At 43.8% G+C, this 22,191-nt stretch overlaps 1 protein-coding gene across 1 annotated transcript; it reads left to right on the forward strand.

Moving 5' to 3' along the window:
* The first annotated feature begins 4,325 nt into the window (after positions 1 to 4,325).
* On the forward strand, positions 4,326 to 7,979 carry LOC125542352 (glutamate receptor 2.6-like). Its single transcript, XM_048705357.1, has 5 exons — positions 4,326 to 4,473; positions 5,015 to 6,354; positions 6,455 to 6,770; positions 6,885 to 7,291; positions 7,375 to 7,979. Exons 2-5 carry the CDS (start codon positions 5,404 to 5,406, stop codon positions 7,705 to 7,707), a joined length of 2,007 nt encoding a protein of 668 aa, XP_048561314.1. The 5' UTR covers positions 4,326 to 4,473; positions 5,015 to 5,403; the 3' UTR covers positions 7,708 to 7,979.
* Positions 7,980 to 22,191: the final 14,212 nt, after the last annotated feature.

Genomic DNA, 22,191 nt, shown 5'->3' on the forward strand with positions numbered 1-22,191 from the left:
GCCCTGTCACTCCCTAGTCGCCGTCTGGGCCACCTTCGATCCCCTTTCTGTGGCGACGCTCGCCCATGACTCGGGACCATGGTGGTTCCCATCGGCCGCACCTGGCACCGCTCCGCCCTCCGGATCCGGTACTGGCGGTGGGTCTGGTGGTAGCGGGCAGCCCGATCAAGCTGCCTGGCCTAGGGCCAAGGTTGTGGCCGTACACCTGCTCGGGCCTGCCACCATCAACCACCATGATTGCATACTCCGATGCCGACTAGGCCGGCTGTCCTGACACTCATCGCTCCACCTTCGGCTACTGTGTCTACCTCGGGCCCTCGCTCATATCGTGGTCGCCTAAACGATAACCTGTTGTGCCACGCTCTAGTCTTGAGGCGGAGTACAGGGCCATGGCCAACGCTGTCACCGAGTGCTCATGCCTACGCCAGCTTCTTCAGGAGTTGCATCTTGATGTGCCCAAGACTATACCGTTGTGTGCCGTGACAACGTCTCCGCCAACCCCATTCATCATTATCGCACGAAGCACATCGAGCTCGACATACACTTCGTGCATGAGCAGGTGGCTCTCGGGCGCATCCGTGTCCTGCATGTCCCTACCGCTCAGCAGTTTGCCAATGTTATGACCAAGGGGTTACGTACCAGCGCCCACCTTCGAGGAGTTTCGGTCCAGTCTATGCGTCACCGGTGACATACTGACTGTGGGGTGGCGTTGAGTATATGTATGTTGCATATACATTAGGCATGTTAGGATCTGTTCATATTCTTCCTAGCACGCCATATCTCTCGACCCCTTCCTTGTACTGAGGATACGGTTGAGATATTGGATGCCTCGTGTACTGTATATATGCTGCGGCATACTCCCTCCTTCCATCTATATAGGGTCTAATGCGTTTTTCAAGACCGCTTTTGACTATTGATAAAATTAATAGTACATGACATGCATAATGTGAAAATTATATCATTGAAAGCTTCTTTCACATACGAATTTGATGATGTGCTTTGTGTAAGTTGCATGTCATATATTATTGCTCTAACATTTGGTCAAAGTTAGTCTCGAAAAACACATTAGGCCCTATATAAATGGAAGGAGGAAGTACGATCAATCAAATTATGTGTTGCACAATTCTCTTTCTCTCTCCCAACACCAAGGACTGCTCTGTACTTTGAGGTTTTCTTGCCTGGCTCCTCCGGGGCCCCTTCTCTGCTAAAACAAATAAAGAAATACGCGGCACAGCCCCTCGCGTGACCTCCACCGGGCCTGTTTGGGGAGTGGTGGTTTGGTTTGCAGGCGGGCCATGTGTTTTCCGTGTGCATGCCGCGTGCGAGAGTAGCTACAGTGCCGGTTCGGTGAAGTAGCCTGGGAGTTGCTGCTGCGCCTGCTCGTGCCTCCCTCCCCATTTCATCGGCTAAACTAAACAACATGAGTCTTATATTAGTGGAGTATGAGTATTCTTTTCGATGCCGGTCAGGCGCTCCCAACCGTAGTAGGTTAGGCACTGTACATCTTATCCATTAGGTAACGCTGCACTCTCTCTCATTGGAGTGCAGTGCACGCAGTTTACTATACGAGGGGAGCCAACGGTCGTGCACGAGGAAGAGAAGCAAGCGCGAAGAAGCCCGCCCGGCCGGTAATAACGCGTACGTGTAGTAACTTTGCTGCTACTAGCTTACGTACTTAACCAACCTTATAAGAGCCTGCTTTCAATCACCACGTCGTATCACCACCCTACGTGCTCTCAGCCTCTCACCATGCGCATCGCCATGGCTTCCCGTGCAGCACTACCTGCTAGCGTTACATCAACGAGCGTCTTCCACCAGCTCCTCTTCCTCCTGCTCCTCGTCGGTCACTGCGCCGCTGCTGCCGCGGCGGTGGCAACGACTGGAACGGCACCGGCGCCGGCGCCGGTAGTGACGACCGTTCCGTTGGACGTCGGGGTGATACTGGACCTGGCGACTGGGCTGGGGAAGAAGAGCCTCCTCAGCATGGAGATGGCGGTGCACGACTTCTATGCCGCGCACCCCGGATACACTACCAGGGTGAAGCTCCACGTCAGGGACTCCAACCGCAGCGTCGTCGCCGCCGCATCCGCAGGTACGTACTCGTACTTTATCAAAGCATCAATTACAATCCACTATTCCACTTGATTCGAGGATAAACAACATGCAAGGCTCACCCGCAAAGAAAAGAAAAAACCTTGCAAGGCTGATTTTATATCCTGCCGCTACTTTGTTGCCATGTTGTGGGGTTGGGGAACAAAAAACTTAAAGTCAGACATAAACATCACATGCTTCCAGACGATGGCCACGCGAGGATGAGGATAGAGCCAGGGGCAGATCTAGAATTTTGGGCAATGGTGGGTCAATAGTTAATTTTTAATATGAATTATGGGCCTGGTCTTATTTTTTACTCCCTCCGTCCCAAAATATAAGAACGTTTTTAACACTAGCATAGTGTCAAAAACGTTCTTATATTCTGGGACAGAGGGAGTAGTTTCCTGCTTTTTTTAGAGAAGGCCATCATGGCTAGCTTTATTAAAAATTCAAACATCATGGCTAGTTTTATTAAAGTGAGACATAAACCTTGAACAATCCAAACTAACCACCTTGACATATTTCTGGATCAATATTATTGATTTTAAATCATGAAAAACAACAATTGCTAGAGATAGTATATGAAGAGACAATCTATTATAGAGCATGTTTTGGATTATCTAGATGACATATAATGCATATGAAAAATACCGGCTTATCTACCATTGTGCTGCTCTTAGGCCCATTGAGTTGGACCGATGTGTTGAACTTCGGAACTGCAACTAGGGACAAAGGCGCTAGTATTTTAAAATCACATGTTAAGCAAAATATAGTTTCAATCAACACAAGAAAGAAACAAAAAAGGCAAAATATAGTTAAAGGAAAAATGTAGTTAGAAGATTAATATTTTGACTAGATAATGACCCGTGAAATATAACGGTTGAATTAATAATTTGTTGGCAATCATTGTAATCTACTAGTCATTGCTTACCCAAAATGGTAATTGGATAGTACTCATTGACTTATAAAAAACATGATTTTATTTTTATAAGTGAATAAGATGTTGACCACTTGAAGCGGACTAAAAAAAATAGGTGGGAAAATCTACAAAAACAGAAAACAGAGAAGATAGGGTGCGAAGAGAGGACGTAAGAAATTACGGGCAACAAAACCTCATGTAATTTTTAAATAGGAGAGAAGATTCTGTTTGAACTACATTTTAACACGAATCGAATGGTGCGATTTTTGGTGACATACGCAAGTTTTTGTGTTCAAATATTATGGGCAAAGGTGAACGTCGAAATAAGTGAGCCATGTAAACCCAGAAAGGGCAATTTGGTCAGTACTTATTAACTTAAAGAGATGGGCCGTTTGAGGCGTTTCTAAAGGAAAACCGGCAATTTATTTTGAAAAAACCAAAAAAAGAAGTGGGGGCGGGTGGGGAGAGAGAGGTCAGATGATGAATGTCTCTTGTACCCAAAAAATAACTAAGGTTTTTGTGGATTTATCTCACGGATTTGCTTTAAAACCTCCACAACTACCCCACATTATTGGTTAACCAAATAAAATCATGTTTTCCTGATAATTAAATAAGTACCGATTTGATTGACAGCTATGGTCAACTTTTGTACATAATTACCTCAATAATAATAAAATTAAAGGAAAATCTAATACTTCTCGGTCTTATAAGGTAATATGTTTTAAAGGCAAAAAAACGTCTTACATTATAGGACGGAGGGAGTAGTTATGAAAGATTATAAATATTACTCCCTCTGTTCCTAAATATTTGTTTTTTTAACATTCCAAATGAAGTATCATATACATATGTATATAAACATATTTTAAAGTATAGATTCACTCATTTTGCTGTGTATGTAGTCACTTGTTAAAATCTCTATAGATACAAATATTTAGAAACGAGATGGAGTATAAGAAAAGAAATATCAGCTTTACCAAAGCACATCTAGTATCCCACGCCGTTTTGGGCAGAAGCGCACCAGCCCCCATGGGCCATGGCCGCCACCGCTCGGACAGGCGGGGCGTTCCTGAGACCTCCCTCCGGCTGCCAGCCCGCACCGCTCGCTTGCCGTACTCGGCTGCTCCGCCGCGCGCCCGTAGTACCCTAACGCTGCTCGCTTGCCGTGCTCGGCCTCCTACCTGGGGCGGCCCGCGCCACTGTGCCGGGCGGTGCGGCAGCTCCCCGCCGCCGGAGGCCACCTGTGCCGGCCTCTTCCCCTCGCGCCACCGCAGCAGCAGAATCCCAGCCGAATAGGCGATAAGGCGTGTCAGTGGCGGCCGGTCACGATGACGGCGGAGGCGTCGGAGTGTCTGCGCGCGGCGCGAGGTGGGTGGTGCGCGAGCGCGGCCACGTCGGTGAAGCCCCGTCTGCTCAACGTCTGCCTCAACGACCTCCGCTTCCGCTTCCTCGGTCCTCGCTGCCAGGTGCCTCGTCATAAGCTTTCTCAGGTTAGGTTCCACATTTCGTCGAGCATGTTCCGTGCGTCCCGGCAAGCAGTCTCCCCCGTTTGTTCCTCTTTGCGTGGCCGCACGCTCAGCCCAGGCTGGTGCATTACATACAGATTACAGATACAGGGCAAAGGGCCAGACTATTGCACAAATTTATTCATGACGAACCAGTTTAATCGCAGTTCTTAGCAGGGTATATTATAAATTTATAAAGAGATGTCCCCTGATCTTTCATGGCATTTCTTCTAAGGGAATGCTGCAGAACCAATGTTCACTAGCAGAAAAACAAGTACTACTAAAGCTGGAAAATTATACCGGTCTATGTTCTTCTAAGGGACTCTTAATTTCTAGCGTACGAGAAGCCATGTAGAATCAAACATCTAGAAAACACATGCTGTTATTAACTCTTAATTTCGCATGCTATTTTTAAGTGCATGCTTTCACTTTACTTTTACCAAATAAGCCAGATGTGATGAATTCTTTTCTGAACTGAGTTGATCATCATTTTGTCTTGCAGCACTAGATCTCATCAATAACAAAAAGGTTGGGATTGTCATCGGTCCGCAGAATACTTTACAAGCAGAATTCCTGACCTACCTAGCAAATACTACCAAGGTTCCCGTCATCACTTCCTCTGCAACAGGTGATACAGTTACTCAATATCATGTCCCATACTTCCTTCGTGCTTGTGTCAAGGGCTCCTTCCAAGCAGCTTCGATTGCTGCCTTTGTCAAGTCCTATGGCTGGAAAAATGTTGTTCTTGTCTATGAGGACAACAACTACGGTGCTGGCATTCTCCCTTCCATTACCGACGCCCTTGAAGCCGTTGATGTCCATGTCATTAACCGTTCTGCCATCCCTACTTCTTGCCCCGGTGACCGCATTGATGCGGAACTATACAAGCTCATGACCATGCAGACACGTGTCTTCATCGTCCATATGTTGCCAGCCGACGCTGCCCGCCTATTTGCTCGGGCCTCAGCAATCGGTATGCTGACTGAAGGGTATGTCTGGATGGTCACGGATGACATCGGCATTGCCCTTGATGTGCTCCCCCAACATACCACTGAAACCATGCTGGGTGTTGTTGGTTTCCGTCCATATGTAGCAAAGTCTACAAGGATTACTGGTTTCATGGATCGTTTTTTCACTCGATACAGAGCCAAATACCATCAAGATCCTGATGTTAGGGTGGCAAAACCGACCATGTTCCAGTATTGGGCATATGATGTGGTATGGGCAATTGCATCTGCAACAGAGAAATCCAAGAGGCCCAGATCCTTAAATCTAGGATCTACCACAGGTTATATGGGCAAGTTAGTAGATGATCTGCAACCATCTCCTGCTGGCTCAGAACTCCTAGCTTCCATAATAGGTGGGGAGTTTTATGGATTGGCTGGGAGATTCAGGTTTGTTGATAGGCATTTGCCGGTTCCACCATATGAGATCGTCAATGTGATTGAAGACAAGATTAGACGCATTGGGTTTTGGAGCCCTGGTTATGGACTCTCAGCTTTTCTCAACTCTAGCACTAGACCAGGCCAAGCTAGACGTAGGGCAAAAGCTGGTCAAGTCCTGAGAGCTGTCATTTGGCCAGGTGATTCAATTACAGTGCCTAGAGGTTGGGACTTCCCAGCAAATGGCAAGATACTGCAGATTGCTGTGCCCGTGAGACGGGATTTTAAGGTTTTTGTCAAAGTTGAGAATCCTAACTCTAGTATGCAAAGTGTCACTGGCTACTGCATTGATGTCTTTGAGGCTGCTGTGAAGAAACTACCATATGCACTACCCTTCAAGTACATGCCCTACGACTGTGCAAATTCATATGATAAACTGGTATCACAGGTTTACTTCAAGGTTGGCGCTAATTATTTTATAACTAATTTCCTTGCCATTGAATTCCAATCATTATTTATTTTATTCACTAATTTATTTTGTTTTCATTGTTTGGTGGTAGACATATGATGGAGCAGTGGGTGATGTGACAATTATTGCCAATCGGACTAGGTATGTAGACTTCACAGTGCCATACACAGAGTCCGGTGTGTCGATGCTTGTCCTAGCTAGGAAAGATGAGGATGAACCAACGATGTGGATCTTCTTAAAGCCATTGACGACTGACCTTTGGATTGCTATGGTAGTGTTTATTGTATTCACTGGCCTAGTTGTATGCACGATTGAAAAGCCTGTAAATGATCAAGTCCAGGGTTCCAAATGGAAACAGCTCAACACTTATTTTTACTTTGCATTCTCCACTGGGACTTCTACGCATGGTATGTCCTTACAGTCAACCTTATTCTATGCAAAATCATGAACCCTGCATAGATTTGTAGTATAGTTCACTGACAACATCATTTCTTTCACTGTAATTGATAATTCCATGACAGATCAAAAGTTCAAAAGCCTTCAGTCAAAAGTTATTATGGTGTCCTGGTGCTTTGTACTGCTAGTTATAGTGCAGAGCTACACAGCAAGCTTGTCGTCAATGTTAACTGCAAAGAGGCTCCAACCTTTGGTGACTGACCCAATGCAACTTTTGCACAAAGGTGACTATGTTGGATACCAGAACGGATCATTTGTGCACTCGATGCTGAGGAGGCTCCATTTTAAGGACCGCCAGATGATGTCTTTTAGCACTCGGGAGGAATATGCAGACGCATTGAGGAAGGGATCTAAGGAAGGAGGGGTATCCGCCATCTTTGATGAGACACCATACATAAATTCTTTCCTCTTGCTGTACGGAAAAGATTTCCAGAAGGTTGGCCCCATTGACAGGACGGTCGGTTTTGGTTTTGTAAGTTCCTTGAAACTTATGCTCAAGTTTTGGAGCGCCCTAACTTGGCTTCACCTAATAATATGTTGTACTCTTTTGGTCAGGCTTTTCCTAAAGGCTCTCCATTGGTGGAGGATCTTTCCAAGGCCATGCTCAATTTAATAGAAGGGTCTGAAGGTTCTGATATTGAGAGGAAATGGTTTGGGGATCGGATTTTGTCACTGGATTATGGCAGTCCAGACACTAGCTTCTCACGACTCAGTTCACGAAGCTTCAAAGGTCTATTCATCATCAATGGATGCATTTTAGGTTTGATGTTTCTCATAAACTGCTCGAGGTACGCATATGCAAAATTCACTGCCAAAAGAAAAGCTGCTGCTGCTAGTGATGGTGAGGCACAACCTTCGACGAATGGTAACGACATACCTGCTGTCTAGTCCCCCTAGAGCATTGGAGTGTTGCGGATTATGAGTTTCCGTTATTTATGGGTTTCGTTAAGCTGCCTTTTGCTGCCCACCAGCTGTGTGCCATAATGTTGTAATACTATGCTATTATTATGGTGGGATGCCACTTGTATTTGTACTTATATAAGTCGTGTTGAAACTCGGATTTGATGATATTTGTAGCACTTCTGTTCGTCTATTGTACGGGTGACTGAAAACACAAATAGATTCCAGTCACTTCTGATCTGTGTGTTGGATTTTGATCATGTGCCTGTGTTCATTTCTTTCTATTTTATGTTATTCCTGCAAACAGAAGTCACTGAAACTTATGGAAGTTCCAGTCATGTGGATATCGCTGAAGGAAGCTCAATGCGTGTTTGGATTTTTTAGGAGTGGTTGTCTGGATCTATTAATCGGATGTAAGATCTGATGAATGTTCTTCTTTCTCCTTCTAGCATTGAGCCGGCGGTGAAAAAACTTGGTGTTGGCATCACCCTCTTTAAGGTTGGCAAAGATGCACACACTATTTTTTTCTGGCTCTCGAGGACCGTGAACCAATGACCCTTCTTTTAAGTCTTAGCATGAAGGTCCAATGCCTCCTGGGCCATGTCTACTCCAAGAGGAGAGGCGAATGCGGGTTCTTCAGCTTAGAGCATCTCCAGCCGTTGAGCCTTCCAGGAAGCATTTTTTTCGTCGCTTGGGCGGCCGCCGACGGAAATTTTGGTCTGGGGATAAAAAACATTCCAGTTGTGTCCACCCCCAAGCGAGGAAGGAGACAGCGAGCCTGCGCCCTCGCCCGCCGCGCTCGCCCCAGGCCACGGCCAGCCTGGCCTCGCCCCGAGCTCCATGGACGCCGAGCTTGAGCAACTTGAGGGTGGAGACGGCGTCCTTCTCCTTGAGCGCGTCCAGGCCAGGGCCGCCCCGTCCCAGCCCTGGCGAGCACCTCTGCGCCTCTCTTCGCTCCCTGGCCTCGCCGTCTCCTGGCTCCTCCACGGCCGCAGAAGCCGCTACTCCTCCTTCAGACCTTCACTCCCGCGGACGGTCGAAGCTCCTCCTTCACTCGCGCCGCCGCGACGCGCCTCCAGGCCTTGCCCACGCGCCACCCCGCATGCGCCACCCCGGCCATGCACCTCAAGCTCATGTGGCTCAGCCTCGATGGCGGGGGTTGAAGCAGCGCGCAAGCAGGCGACCGCGACGAGCGGCGACCGCGCGGCGGCAGAGGCCCGTAGGCAGCGAGCAGCGAACCGGGGTCCGCGTGCAGCGAGCTCCGGTCCGGCCACACGCCTCCGGACGAGCTCCCGCAGCGTCGGCGACGAGCTGCCGCGGCTCCGGACACGCGCGCGGGCGAGCAGGCACGTAGGGCGGCCCTGGCGGCGAGCACAGAGGCAAGCAGACGGCGAGCGGCGCGGGTGCGTGGTTGTTAGAAGAAAAGACGAGGAGAGAGAAAGAGCTCGTGCGTGTGTCAGGTCAAAAGTGAAAGGAGAGAGGATGTTGCGAGGCTGCATGTGGGCCTTTGCATTCGCCGGCGCCCCCAGATGCCCCCCATGGGGCTGGGCTTGGGGTGGGTTTGCCGGCGCTAAAATTTCACAAATTCGGCGGAAAACAAGATCCTGGGGGCGCGAGTGGGGATTTTTTGTACTGCTGGCGGTGAGAAGTGATCCGGGGGGGGAGGGGGGGGGGTCTTGTGGGGGCTAGTGGAGATGCTCTTATGGTGCAAGACTTGGAATGGTTCAACATGGCCACTGTGCTCAAGCCAAGCCTTGGGGACAAGTTTTGGTGAACCCACGAGGGAGACCCAAACTTTTTCGAACTTGAAGCTCCTAAACCTTCATGGCCCCTTGTCATCGGCGAGCAGGAAAGGACAGTGGTTAGAGGGCGACGACAAAAGCACCAGCATGATCATAAAGAGGGCATCATCCATGATCACTCCTCTACGGTCATGGGGTGAGGCAACGACAGAACAATCGACTTCAATTAGGAGGAGCTTGAACTTGAGACAAATAATTTGGCTTCCCTTGCAGATCCCATTTCTTTGGAGGAAGTGCGAGATGCCATATGCCAAGCGACAAGGCTCCTGGGCCGGACGGGTTGAAATTACCAACAGACAACATACCGACTAATTTATATAGGGTTGTGGTTGGATAACGGTGGAAATCGATTACACGTGAAGATTGTACTTGTGAGAAAAAGACTTCATTTATAGGAAGTTAGTTTTGAGACTTAAATTGATGCAAATTATTACTGTCAAGCCTTTCAAGGGTCCAAGAATACAAGGCTAAGAACAACTAGAATCTCATGTGCAATACCTATATTATTTGGTCGAAATGTACATTTGCATGCCTAATTCTAGTGTTGCGAACAGAAAGCAAGTAAAATTAACATTGTTGGCAGAAATAAGACCCCAAAATGTTCCTGTTTTTTTTTATGCCGGATGGAGCACTGCCTATTTTTTAAACCTCCAAAACGACAATAGACAATTACATGTTCACAGAAGTACATTGTGCCTGAACATCTTCACAAGCAAAATGGTGCGATAATGCATCCTCAAAACAGCACCACCATCCCTTGCTCTGTTAGAGCATCTCCAGCCGCGTCCTCAATATGTCCCCCAGGCCATTTTTCGGCGCCGGCGCCAAAAAAAGCCCCAGTCGCATCCCCAGGACGCCGAAAATCGCCGGTTCGGTCCTTTTTTCCGCCCGGCGGTCACAGGCCGAACCCGGCGCACTAGGGGCAATTGGAGGCTCCGGCGCAAGGGAAAAGCGCGGCTGGCCCACACCGGCAGGGGAAAAGTCAAGGTTTTCTTCCCCGACTCGCCTCCCACCCCCCGCGCCCTCGGCCGCCACTAGCTATATCCCGGCGCCGCCCGCCGCCCTTCACCGCTAGATAGCCATTCCCCGCTAGAAAAATAGCAGAGCTTCGCCGCGGCAGCCCCTCCAACAGCAGCTGGGCGTTTTCGACCGCCGTTTCCGGACGCGGAGGGCAGTTTAGCGGCGGGTACACGCCCACCGGGCGCAAGGTGTTCGGCGATGGACTCGGATGACGAGGAAGCGCTCGCCGCGCTGCTGGAGGAGGAAGCTGAGGCCGACGTCCAAGAAGAAGAGCATCTCATGGTGCTCGCCGCCCTCGTCCAGCTGATGGCGATCAATGAAAAGCCGCAGCGAGGTGGCTCGGCGCCGGGGCGGGTGAAAGCAAAGAACTGGCATCGTCTAGAAGGCTACTGCATGCTCTACTCCGACTACTTCGCCGATGCTCCACTTCACGGCGAGAAAACATTTCGGCGCCGTTATCGGATGAGCCAAAAGCTCTTCCTCAGGATTGTGAATTCCATCTGGGAGTTCGACAACTACTTCAAGTGCAAGATGGATTGCACCGGCGCCCTTGGATTCACCTCCATCCAAAAGTGCACGACAGCGATGAGGATGCTTGCATACGGAGCTCCTGGTGATTCACTCGACGACTATGGCGCATGGCCGAGTCCACCAGCATAGAGTGTTTCTACAAGTTCTGTCGGGCAGTGGTGGCCGTGTTTGGACCGCAATACTTGAGAACACCCAATGTGGAAAACACTGCTCGGATCCTAGCACAGAATGCAACAAGAGGATTTCCTGGGATGCTTGGAAGCATCGACTGCATGCATTGGAAATGGAAGAATGCTATCTCTTGAGCACAGCGTTGGTTTTCCCCGAAGAGGAAGGGATGATGCAGCAAAGTAGCGTAAGTATTTCCCTCAGTTTTTGAGAACCAAGGTATCAATCCAGTAGGAGGCTACGCGCGAGTCCCTCATACCTGCACAAAACAAATAAATCCTCGCAACCAACGCGAATAGGGGTTGTCAATCCCTGATAGATATGATAAGATAATATTTTGGTATTTTGTGATAAAGATGCAAAATAAAATAAAGGCAAAGTAAAAGGCAAAGGAAATAACTAAGTAGTAGGAGTTAATATGATAAAGATAGACCCCGGGGCCATAGGTTTCACTAGTGGCTTCTCTCGAGAGCATAAGTATTCTACGGTGGGTGAACAAATTACTGTTGAGCAATTGACAGAATTGAGCATAGTTTATGAGAATATCTAGGTATGATCATGTATATACGAATCACGTCCGAGACAAGTAGACCGACTCCTACCTGCATCTACTACTATTACTCCACTCATCGACCGCTATCCAATGCATCTAGAGTATTAAGTTAAAAAACAGAGTAACGCCTTAAGCAAGATGACATGATGTAGAGGGAATAGACTCATGCAATATGATGAAAACCCCATCTTGTTATCCTCGATGGCAACAATACAATACGTGCCTTGCTGCCCCTACTGTCACTGGGAAAGGACACCGCAAGATTGAACCCAAAGCTAAGCACTTCTCCCATTGCAAGAAAGATCAATCTAGTAGGCCAAACCAAACTGATAATTTGAAGAGACTTGCAAAGATAACCAATCATACATAAAAGAATTCAGAGAAGATTCAAATATTATTCATAGATAGACTTGATCATAAACCCACAATTCATCGGTCTCAACAAACACACTGCAAAAAGAAGATTACATCGAATAGTTCTCCACAAGAGAGGGGGAGAACATTGTATTGAGATCCAAAAAGAGAGAAGAAGCCATCTAGCTAATAACTATGGACCCGTAGGTCTGAGGTAAACTACTCACACTTCATCGGAGAGGGCTATGGTGTTGATGTAGAAGCCCTCTGTGATCGATGCCCCCTCCGGCAGAGCTCCCGAACAGGCCTCAAGATGGGATCTTGTGGATACAGAAAGTTGCGGCGGTGGAATTAGGTTTTTGGCTCCGTATCTGATCGTTTGGGGGTACGTAGGTATATATAGGAGGAAGGAGTACGTCGGTGGAGCAACAGGGGGCCCACGAGAGTGGAGGGCGCGCCTGGGGGGTAGGCGCACCCCCTTACCTCGTGGCCTCCTCTTTTGGGTCTTGACGTAGGGTCCAAGTCTCCTGAGTCTTGTTCGTTGAGAAAATCACGTTCCCGAAGGTTTCATTCCGTTTGGACTCCGTTTGATATTCCTTTTCTTCGAAACTCTAAAACAGGCAAAAAACATCAATTCTGGGCTGGGCCTCCAGTTAATAGGTTAGTCCCAAAAATAATATAAAAGTGAATAATAAAGCCCAAATAATGTCCAAAACAGTAGATAATATAGCATAGAGCAATAAAAAATTATAGATACGTTGGAGACGTATCAAGCATCCCCAAGCTTAATTCTTGTTCGTCCTCGAGTAGGTAAATAATAAAAACAGAATTTTTGATGCGGAGTGATACTTGGCATAGTTTTAATGTAATTCTTCTTAATTGTGGTATGAATATTCAGATCTGAAAGATTCAAGACAAAAGTTTAATATTGACATAAAAATAATAATACTTCAAGCATACTAACAAAGCAATTATGTCTTCTCAAAATAACATGGCCAAAGAAAGTTATCCCTACAAAATCATATAGTCTGGCTATGCTCCATCTTCACCACACAAAATATTTAAATCATGCACAACCCCGATGACAAGCCAAGCAATTGTTTCATACTTTTGACATTCTCAAAACCTTTTCAATTTTCACGCAATACATGAGCGTGAGCCATGGACATATCACTATAGGTGGAATAGAACGGTGGTTGTGGAGAAGACAAAAAGGGGAAGATAGTCTCACATCAACTAGGCGTATCAACGGGCTATGGAGATGCCCATCAATAGATATCAATGTGAGTGAGTAGGGATTGCCATGCAACGGATGCACTAGAGCTATAAGTATATGAAAGCTCAAAAAGAAACTAAGTGGGTGTGTGATACGTCATTTTGCATCATGCTTTTATATCGATATTTATTGCATTATGGATTGTTATTTCACTTTATATCAAAATACTTATGGCTATTCTCTCTTATTTTACAAGGTTTACATAAGGAGGGAGAATGCCGGGAGCTGGAATTCTGGGCTGGAAAAGGAGCAAATATTAGATACCTATTCTGCGCAACTCCAAAATTCATGAAACTCCATGGAACGTCTAAAATAAAATAAAGAAAAATCCTCGCAAAGGATGAAGGCCAGGGGGCCCACACCCTACTCACGAGGGTGCCCCCCCCTAGGGCACGCCCCCCTACCTCGTGGGCCCCCTTGTGGCTCTCCGTCCATCTTCTCCTATATGAGGTCTTTCGATGAGCAAAAAAGAAGAAGGGAACTTTTCGGGACGAGACTCCGCCGCCACGAGGCGGAACCTTGGCGGATCCAATCTAGAGCTCCGGCAGAGCTGTTCTGCCGGGGAAACTTCCCTCCCGAAGGGGGAAATCATCACATCTTCATCACCAACGCTCCTCTCATCGGGAGAGGGCAATCTCCATCAACATCTTCACCAGCACCATCTCATCTTCAAACCCTAGTTCATCTCTTGTATCCAATTCTTGTCTCAAACTCCGGGATTGGTGCTAGTAGGTTGCTAGTAGTGTTGATTACTCCTTGTAGTTGATGCTAGTTGGTTTATTTGGTGGAAGATCATATGTTCAGATCCTATATGCATATTATTACCCCTCTGATTATGAACATGAATATGCTTTGTGAGTAATTACGTTTGTTCCTGAGGACAAGGGAGAAGTCTTGCTATTAGTAGTCATGTGAATTTGGTATTCGTTTGATATTTTGATAAGATGTATGTTGTCTAGCCTCTAGTGGTGTTATGTGAACGTCGACTACATAACACTTCACCATTATTTGGGCCTAGAGGAAGGCATTGGGAAGTAATAAGTAGATGATGGGTTGCTAGAGTGACAAAAGCTTAAACCCTAGTTTATGCGTTGCTTCGTAAGGGGCTGATTTGGATCCATAATGTTTCATGCTATGGTTAGGTTTACCTTAATACTTTTGTTGTAGTTGCGGATGCTTGCAATAGAGGTTAATCATAAGTGGGATGCTTGTTCAAGTAAGAACAGCACCCAAGCACCGGTCCACCCACATATCAAATTATCAAAGTATCGAACGCGAATCATATGAACGTGATGAAAACTAGCTTGACGATATTCCCATGTGTCCTCGGGAGCGCTTTTCCTATTATAAGAGTTTGTTCTGCTTGTCCTTTGCTACAAAAAGGATTGGGCCACCTTGCTGCACTTTACTTACTTTTGTTACTTGTTACTCGTTACAATTTATCTTGTCACAAACTATCTGTTACCACTTATTTCAGTACTTGCAGAGAATACCTTGCTGAAAACCGCTTATCATTTCCTTCTGCTCCTCGTTGGGTTCGACACTCTTACTTATCGAAAGGACTACGATAGATCCCCTATACTTGTGGGTCATCAAGACTCTTTTCTGGCGCCGTTGCCGGGGAGTGTAGCGCCTTTGGTAGGTGGAATTTGGTAAGGAAAAATTTATATAGTGTGCTGAAATTTACTGTCACTTGTTACTATGAAAAGTAATTCTCTGAGGGGCTTGTTCGGGGTATCTTCACCCCGTCCAGTAGAGCAAAGAGTTGCTCCTCAACCTACTGAACCTATTGAAAATGAAACTCTTTTTGAATTTCCTTCGGGTATGATGGAAAAACTGCTAGCTAACCCTTTTACAGGAGATGGAACAAAGCATCCCGATGAGCACTTAATATATGTGGATGAAGTTTGTGGATTATTTAAGCTTGCAGGTATACCCGATGATGTTGCTAAGAAGAAGGTCTTCCCTTTATCTTTGAAGGGAGACACATTGATATGGTATAGGCTATGTGATGATATGAGATCATGGGACTATAAAAGATTGAAATTGGAATTTCATCAAAAGTATTACCCTATGCATCTTGTTCATTGTGATCGCAATTATATATATAATTTTTGGCCTCGCGAAGGAGAAAACATCGCTCAAGCTTGGGGGAGGCTTAAATCAATGTTATATTCATACCCCAATCATGAGCTCTCAAGAGAAATGATTATTCAAAATTTATATGCTCGGCTTTCTGATAACAATTGCACCATGCTCGATACTTCTTGTGCTGGCTCTTTTATGATGAAGACTACTGAATTCAGATGGAATTTTATTGGATAGAATTAAATGCAACTCTGAAGATTGGGACCTCGACGAAGGTAAAGAGTCAGGTATGACACCTAAGTTTGATTGTGTTAAATCTTTTATGGACACCGACATTTTCCGTAAGTTTAGCACTAAATATGGACTTGACTCTGAGATAGTAGCTTCTTTCTGTGAATCTTTTGCTACTTATGTTAATCTCCCTAAGGAGAAGTGGTTTAAATATCATCCTCCCATAGAAGTAAAAGTAGCTGCACCTATTAAAGTTGAAGAAAAGACTGTCACTTATAATGATCCTATTGTTCCTACTTCTTATGTTGAGAGACCACCTTTCCCTGTTAGGATAAAGGATCATGCTAAAGCTTCAACTGTGGTTCGTAAAAGCAATATTAGAACATATACACCTCCTAAGCAAGTTAAAGTTGAACCTAATATTGCTATTGTTAAAGATCTCTTGTCTGATAATATAGATGGGCATGTTATTTATTTCTATGATGAAACTGCTAGAATTGCTAAACCCCATGATACAGATAAACCTAGACCTGTGGTAGGTATGCCTGTTATTTCTGTTAAAATAGGAGATCATTGTTATCATGGCTTATGTGGTATGGGTGCTAGTGCTAGTGCAATACCTATTAACTTATACAACGAAATTATGAATGACATTGCACCTATTGAGTTAGAAGATATTGATGTCACAATTAAACTTGCCAATAGAGATACTATTTCACCAATTGGAATTGTTAGAGATGTTGAAGTCTTGTGTGGGAAAACTAAATATCCTGCTGATTTTCTTGTTCTTGGTTCCCCACAAGATAGCTTTTGTCCCATTATATTTGGTAGACCCTTCTTAAATACTGTTAATGCTAAGATAGACTGCGAAAAGAATGTTGTTACTATTGGCTTGGATGATATGGTTCATGAGTTTAATTTCTCTAAATTCAGTAAACAACATCGTGAGGAAGAATTACCTAGTAAGGATGAGATTATTGGTCTTGCTTCTATTGCCGTACCTCCTAGTGATCCTTTAGAACACTATTTGCTAGACCATGAAAATGATATGTTCATGAATGAAAAAAAGGGAAATAGATGAAGTATTCTTTAAACAGGAACCTATTCTGCAACACAACTTGCCTGTTGAAATTTTAGGGGATCCTCCTCCACCCAAGGGTGATCCCATGTTTGAGCTTAAACCTTTGCCTGATAATCTTAAATATGCTTATCTTGATGAAAAGAAGATATATCCTGTTATTATTAGTGCTAACCTTTCAGAGCATGAAGAAGAAAGATTATTGAAAACTCTGAAGAAGCATCGTGCTGCTATTGGATATACTCTTGATGATCTTAAGGGCATTAGTCCCACTCTATGTCAACATAAAATAAATTTGGAAGCAGATGCCAAACCAGTTCGTGATCCTCAACGACGTCTGAACCCTAAAATGAAATAAGTGGTAAGAAAAGAAATACTCAAGCTTCTGGAGGCAGGTATAATTTATCCCGTTGCTGATAGTCAGTGGGTAAGTCATGTCCATTGTGTCCCTAAGAAGGGAGGTATTACTGTTGTTCCTAATGATAAAGATGAATTGATTCCACAAAGAATTATCATAGGTTATAGGATGGTAATTGATTTCCGCAAATTAAATAAGGCTACTAAGAAAGATCATTACCCCTTACCTTTTATTGATCAAATGCTAGAAAGTTTATGCAAACATACACACTATTGCTTTCTAGATGGTTATTCTGGTTTCTCTCAAATACCTGTGTCGGCTAAAGATCAATCAAAAACTACTTTCACATGCCCTTTTGGTACTTTTGCTTATAGACGTATGCCTTTTGGTTTATGTAATGCACCTGCTACCTTTCAAAGATGCATGATGGCTATATTCTCTGACTTTTGTGAAAAGATTTGTGAGGTTTTCATGGACGACTTTTCCATCTATGGTTCCTCTTTTGATGATTGCTTGAGCAATCTTGATCGAGTTTTGCAGAGATGTGAAGGAACTAATCTTGTCTTGAATCGGGAAAAGTGCCACTTTATGGTTAATGAAGGTATTGTCTTGGGTCACAAAGTTTCTGAAAGAGGTATTGAAGTTGATAAAGCCAAGGTTGATGCTATTGAAAAGATGCCATGTCCCAAGGACATCAAAGGTATAAGAAGTTTCCTTGGTCATGCCGGTTTTTACAGGAGGTTCATTAAGGACTTCTCAAAAATCTCTCGGCCTCTGACTAATTTATTACAAAAAGATATACCATTTGTGTTTGATGATGATTGTGTAGAAGCATTTGAAACACTTAAAAAAGCATTAGTCTCTGCACCTATTGTTCAGCCACCTGATTGGAATTTACCCTTTGAAATTATGTGTGATGCTAGTGATTATGCTGTAGGTGTTGTTCTAGGGCAAAGAGATGATAAGAAATTAAATGTTATTCAATATGCTAGTAAGACTCTAGATAATGCTCAAAGAAATTATGCTACTACTGAAAAAGAGCTTTTAGCAGTTGTATTTGCTTGTGATAAGTTCAGACCTTATATTGTTGATTCTAAAGTAACTATTCACACTGATCATGCTGCTATTAAATACCTTATGGAAAAGAAAGATGCTAAACCTAGACTTATTAGAGGGGTTCTCTTGCTACAAGAATTTGATTTGCACATTGTTGATAAAAAGGGAGCTGAGAACCCCATTGCAGACAACTTGTCTAGGTTAGAGAATGTTCTTGATGACCCACTACCTATTAATGATAACTTTCCTGATGAACAATTAAATGTTATAAGTACTTCTCGTAGTACTCCATGGTATGCTGATTATGCTAATTATATTGTTGCTAAGTTTATACCACCTAGCTTCACATACCAGCAAAAGAAAAAGTTTTTCTATCACTTGAGACATAACTTTTGGGATGACCCACATCTTTATAAAGAAGGAGTAGATGGTGTTATTAGACGTTGTGTACCTGAGCATGAACAGGAATAGATCCTACGTAAGTGTCATTCCGAGACTTATGGAGGACACCACGCTGGAGATAGAACTGCACATAAGGTATTGCAATCTGGTTTTTATTGGCCTACTCTCTTCAAGGATGCCCGTAAGTTTGTCTTGTCTTGTGATGAATGTCAAAGAATTGGTAATATTAGTAGACGTCAATAAATGCCTATGAATTATTCTCTTGTTATTGAACCATTTGATGTTTGGGGCTTTGATTATATGGGACCTTTTCCTGCCTCTAATGGATACACACATATTCTAGTTGTTGTTGATTACGTCACTAAGTGGGTAGAAGCAATTCCAACTAGTAGTGCTGATCATAACACTTCTATTAAAATGCTTAAGGAAGTTATTTTCCCAAGGTTTGGAGTTCCTAGATATTTAATGACTGATGGTGGTTCACACTTTATTCATGGTGCTTTCCGTAAAATGCTTACTAAATATGATGTTAATCATAGAATTGCATCTCCTTATCACCCTCAGTCTAGTGGTCAAGTAGAGTTGAGCAATAGAGAGCTCAAATTAATTTTGCAAAAGACTGTTAATAGGTCTAGAAAGAATTGGTCCAAGAAACTTGATGATGCATTATGGGCTTATAGAACTGCATACAAAAATCCTATGGGTATGTCTCCGTATAAAATGGTTTACGGAAAAGCATGTCACTTACCTCTCGAACTAGAACATAAGGCATATTGGGCTATTAAAGAACTCAACTATGATTTTCAACTTGTCGGTGAGAAGAGGTTATTTGATATTAACTCACTTGATGAATGGAGAACCCAGGCTTATGAAAATGCCAAGTTGTTTAAAGAAAAAGTTAAAAGATGGCATGACAAAAGGATACAAAAGCGTGAGGTCCACCTTCCCATAATGTAGGTGATTATGTATTGCTATACAACTCTCGTTTAAGATTTTTTGCAGGAAAAATTCTCTCTAAATGGGAAGGCCCCTACGTTATCGAAGAGGTCTATCGTTCCGGTGCCATAAAAATCAACAACTTCGAGGGCACAAATCCGAAGGTGGTAAACGGTCAAAGAATCAAACACTATATCTCAGGTAATCCCATAAATGTTGAAAACAATATTATTGAAGCCGTAACCCCGAAGAAATACATAAGGGACACTTTCTGAAATGTTTCAAACTCCGAAAAGGAATAGGTATGTGGTACGGTAAGTAAACCGACTCCAAAACAATTTTTAAGGCAATATTTCTCCGTTTTGGAATATTTAGAAAAATATAAAAATAACTAGCAGTCCGGGAAGGACACGAGGGCCCCACAAGGGTGGTGGGCGCGCCCCCTACCTCGTGAGCACCTCGTGTGCCTTCCGGACTCCGTTTTCTTGCACGTTACGTATTTTGGTCGGTAAAAATTCATTATATATTCTCCCGAAGGTTTTGACTCCCGTATCACGCAAACCTCCTCTGTTCTTGTTTCGAGCTGTTTTCTGTCAAGGTTTTCCAGGCTAGGCATCATGTCGTCTCCCTCCTCCAACAATGGTGACAATGATGCTTGGCTAATGAAGATAGATCTGAAGAGGGAAGAACCCACGAAGGATCAAGCTCCGGCAGCAAAAGACATCCTTCAACTTGATCATAACCTTCTTACCCCAACTGAGATCGAAGCTTTCAAGATGATTGAGTTAGCTCGTATACAAAATAAGTATCCCACACAAGAAAATATTTTGTTGAAGGAGCATATTGTCGCACTCAAGGGCATTATTCACAAGCTGGAGGACCTCTTACGCTCGATGTGCGATTATCCGTCACCTCCACCTTCTTCACCGACAAAGGAGACATAATCACATGGGTATGGGCACTCCCCTTGGCAACTGCCAAGCTTGGGGGAGGTGCCCCGGTGTCGTATCACAATCACAACTCCTACCCTTATCGTTTTTCTTAGTTCGATCCTATTAGAAGTATCTTGATCTAGTAGAATAAAGTTTATGGCATGATCTAGTTTTGAGTTTTCCTTTATGATCTCTATTTGTAATTGAGTCCATGAGCTATATATAATAGAGATTAGTGCTGAGTTAAGGGCTTGATTATTTTGCCATGATCTTGGGTGAATAAAAGAAAAGAAGAAAAAGAATAAAAAGAAACAAAAAGTTCATATTGATCTTATTGAGAGTAATGACTTCACATAGAAAGAGTATGATGATTAAAAATTGTTGGGAGTTGGCAGACATAGATTTGGTCATTGTTGCAATTAATAGGAAGTAATAAGGAAAGAGAGGTTTTCACATATAGATATATTATCATTGACATCTTTTATGATTGGGAGCACTCATTAAAATATGACATGCTAAAGAGTTGATGTTGGACAAGGAAGACAACGTAATGAGTTATGTCTTTCTTATATCTGAGATAAAGTATGTTGTCATGAATCCTCTAACTTGTTGAGCTTGCCTTTCCCCCTCACGCTAGCCAAATTCTCAGCACCAAGTAGAAATACTACTTGTGCTTCCAAATACCCTTAAACCAGTTTTGCCATGAGAGTCCACCATATCTACCTATGGATTGAGTAAGATCCTTCAAGTAAGTTGTCATCAGTGCAAAGCAATAAAAAAATTGCTCTAAATATGTATGATTGATTGGTGTGGGAGAAATAAGCTTTATACGATCTTGTGATGTGGAAGTAATAAAAGCGATGGACTGCATAATAAAGGTTCATATCACAAGGGGCAATATAAAGTGACGTTCTTTCGCATTGAGATTTTATGCATCCAACCATAAAAGCGCATGGCAACCTCTGCTTCCCTCTGCGAAGGGCCTATCTTTTATTATTATCCTCTACCCTATGCAAGAGTCATGGTGATCTTCACCTTTTCTTTTTCATTTTATCCTTTGGCAAGCTTAGCATGTTGGAAAGAACATGATATATATATATATATATATATATATATATATATATATATCTAATTGGATGTAGGGGAGCATGAACCATTATTGTTGACATTACCCTTGAGGTAAAAGGTTGTGGGGCAAAACTATAAGCCCCTATATTTCTCTGTGTCCAATTAAAACTCCGTAACCACAAGTATTGCATGAGTGTTAGCAATTATGGAGGACTAAATGATAGTTGAGTATGTGGACTTGCTTTTTAGCTCTGACATAGACTCTTTCCGATGTTATGATAAATTGCAATTGCTTCAATGACTGAGATTATAGTTTGTCGGAGCCCAATAAGGTTTATGATTTATACTTTTGCATTGTGAATAGATCATCACTTGAACATAAGTAATCATATGACAAAATCTATATATGTTGCTGTTATGAGAATAATCATGATGCCTTCATGTCCGTATTTTAATTTTATCGACGCATCTACCTCTAAACATGAGGACATATTTATTGTTATCGGCTTTTCGCTTGAGGACAAGCAAGGTCTAAGCTTGGGGGAGTTGATACGTCCATTTTGCATCATGCTTTTATATCGATATTTATTGCATTATGGGCTGTTATTTCACTTTATGT

The sequence above is a fragment of the Triticum urartu genome, chromosome 3 (genome assembly GCF_003073215.2).
Source record: "Triticum urartu cultivar G1812 chromosome 3, Tu2.1, whole genome shotgun sequence".
Taxonomy (NCBI): Eukaryota; Viridiplantae; Streptophyta; class Magnoliopsida; order Poales; family Poaceae; genus Triticum; species Triticum urartu.

What these genes read in the sequence shown, in the direction of transcription:
- LOC125542352 (XM_048705357.1), top strand. Translation starts at nt 5,404, where the DNA reads ATGACCATGCAGACACGTGTCTTCATCGTCCATATGTTGCCAGCCGAC. An exon ending in TATCACAGGTTTACTTCAAG is followed by an intron (nt 6,355 to 6,454) that starts GTTGGCGCTAAT and finishes GTTTGGTGGTAG; the next exon opens with ACATATGATGGAGCAGTGGG. An exon ending in GGACGGTCGGTTTTGGTTTT is followed by an intron (nt 7,292 to 7,374) that starts GTAAGTTCCTTG and finishes TCTTTTGGTCAG; the next exon opens with GCTTTTCCTAAAGGCTCTCC.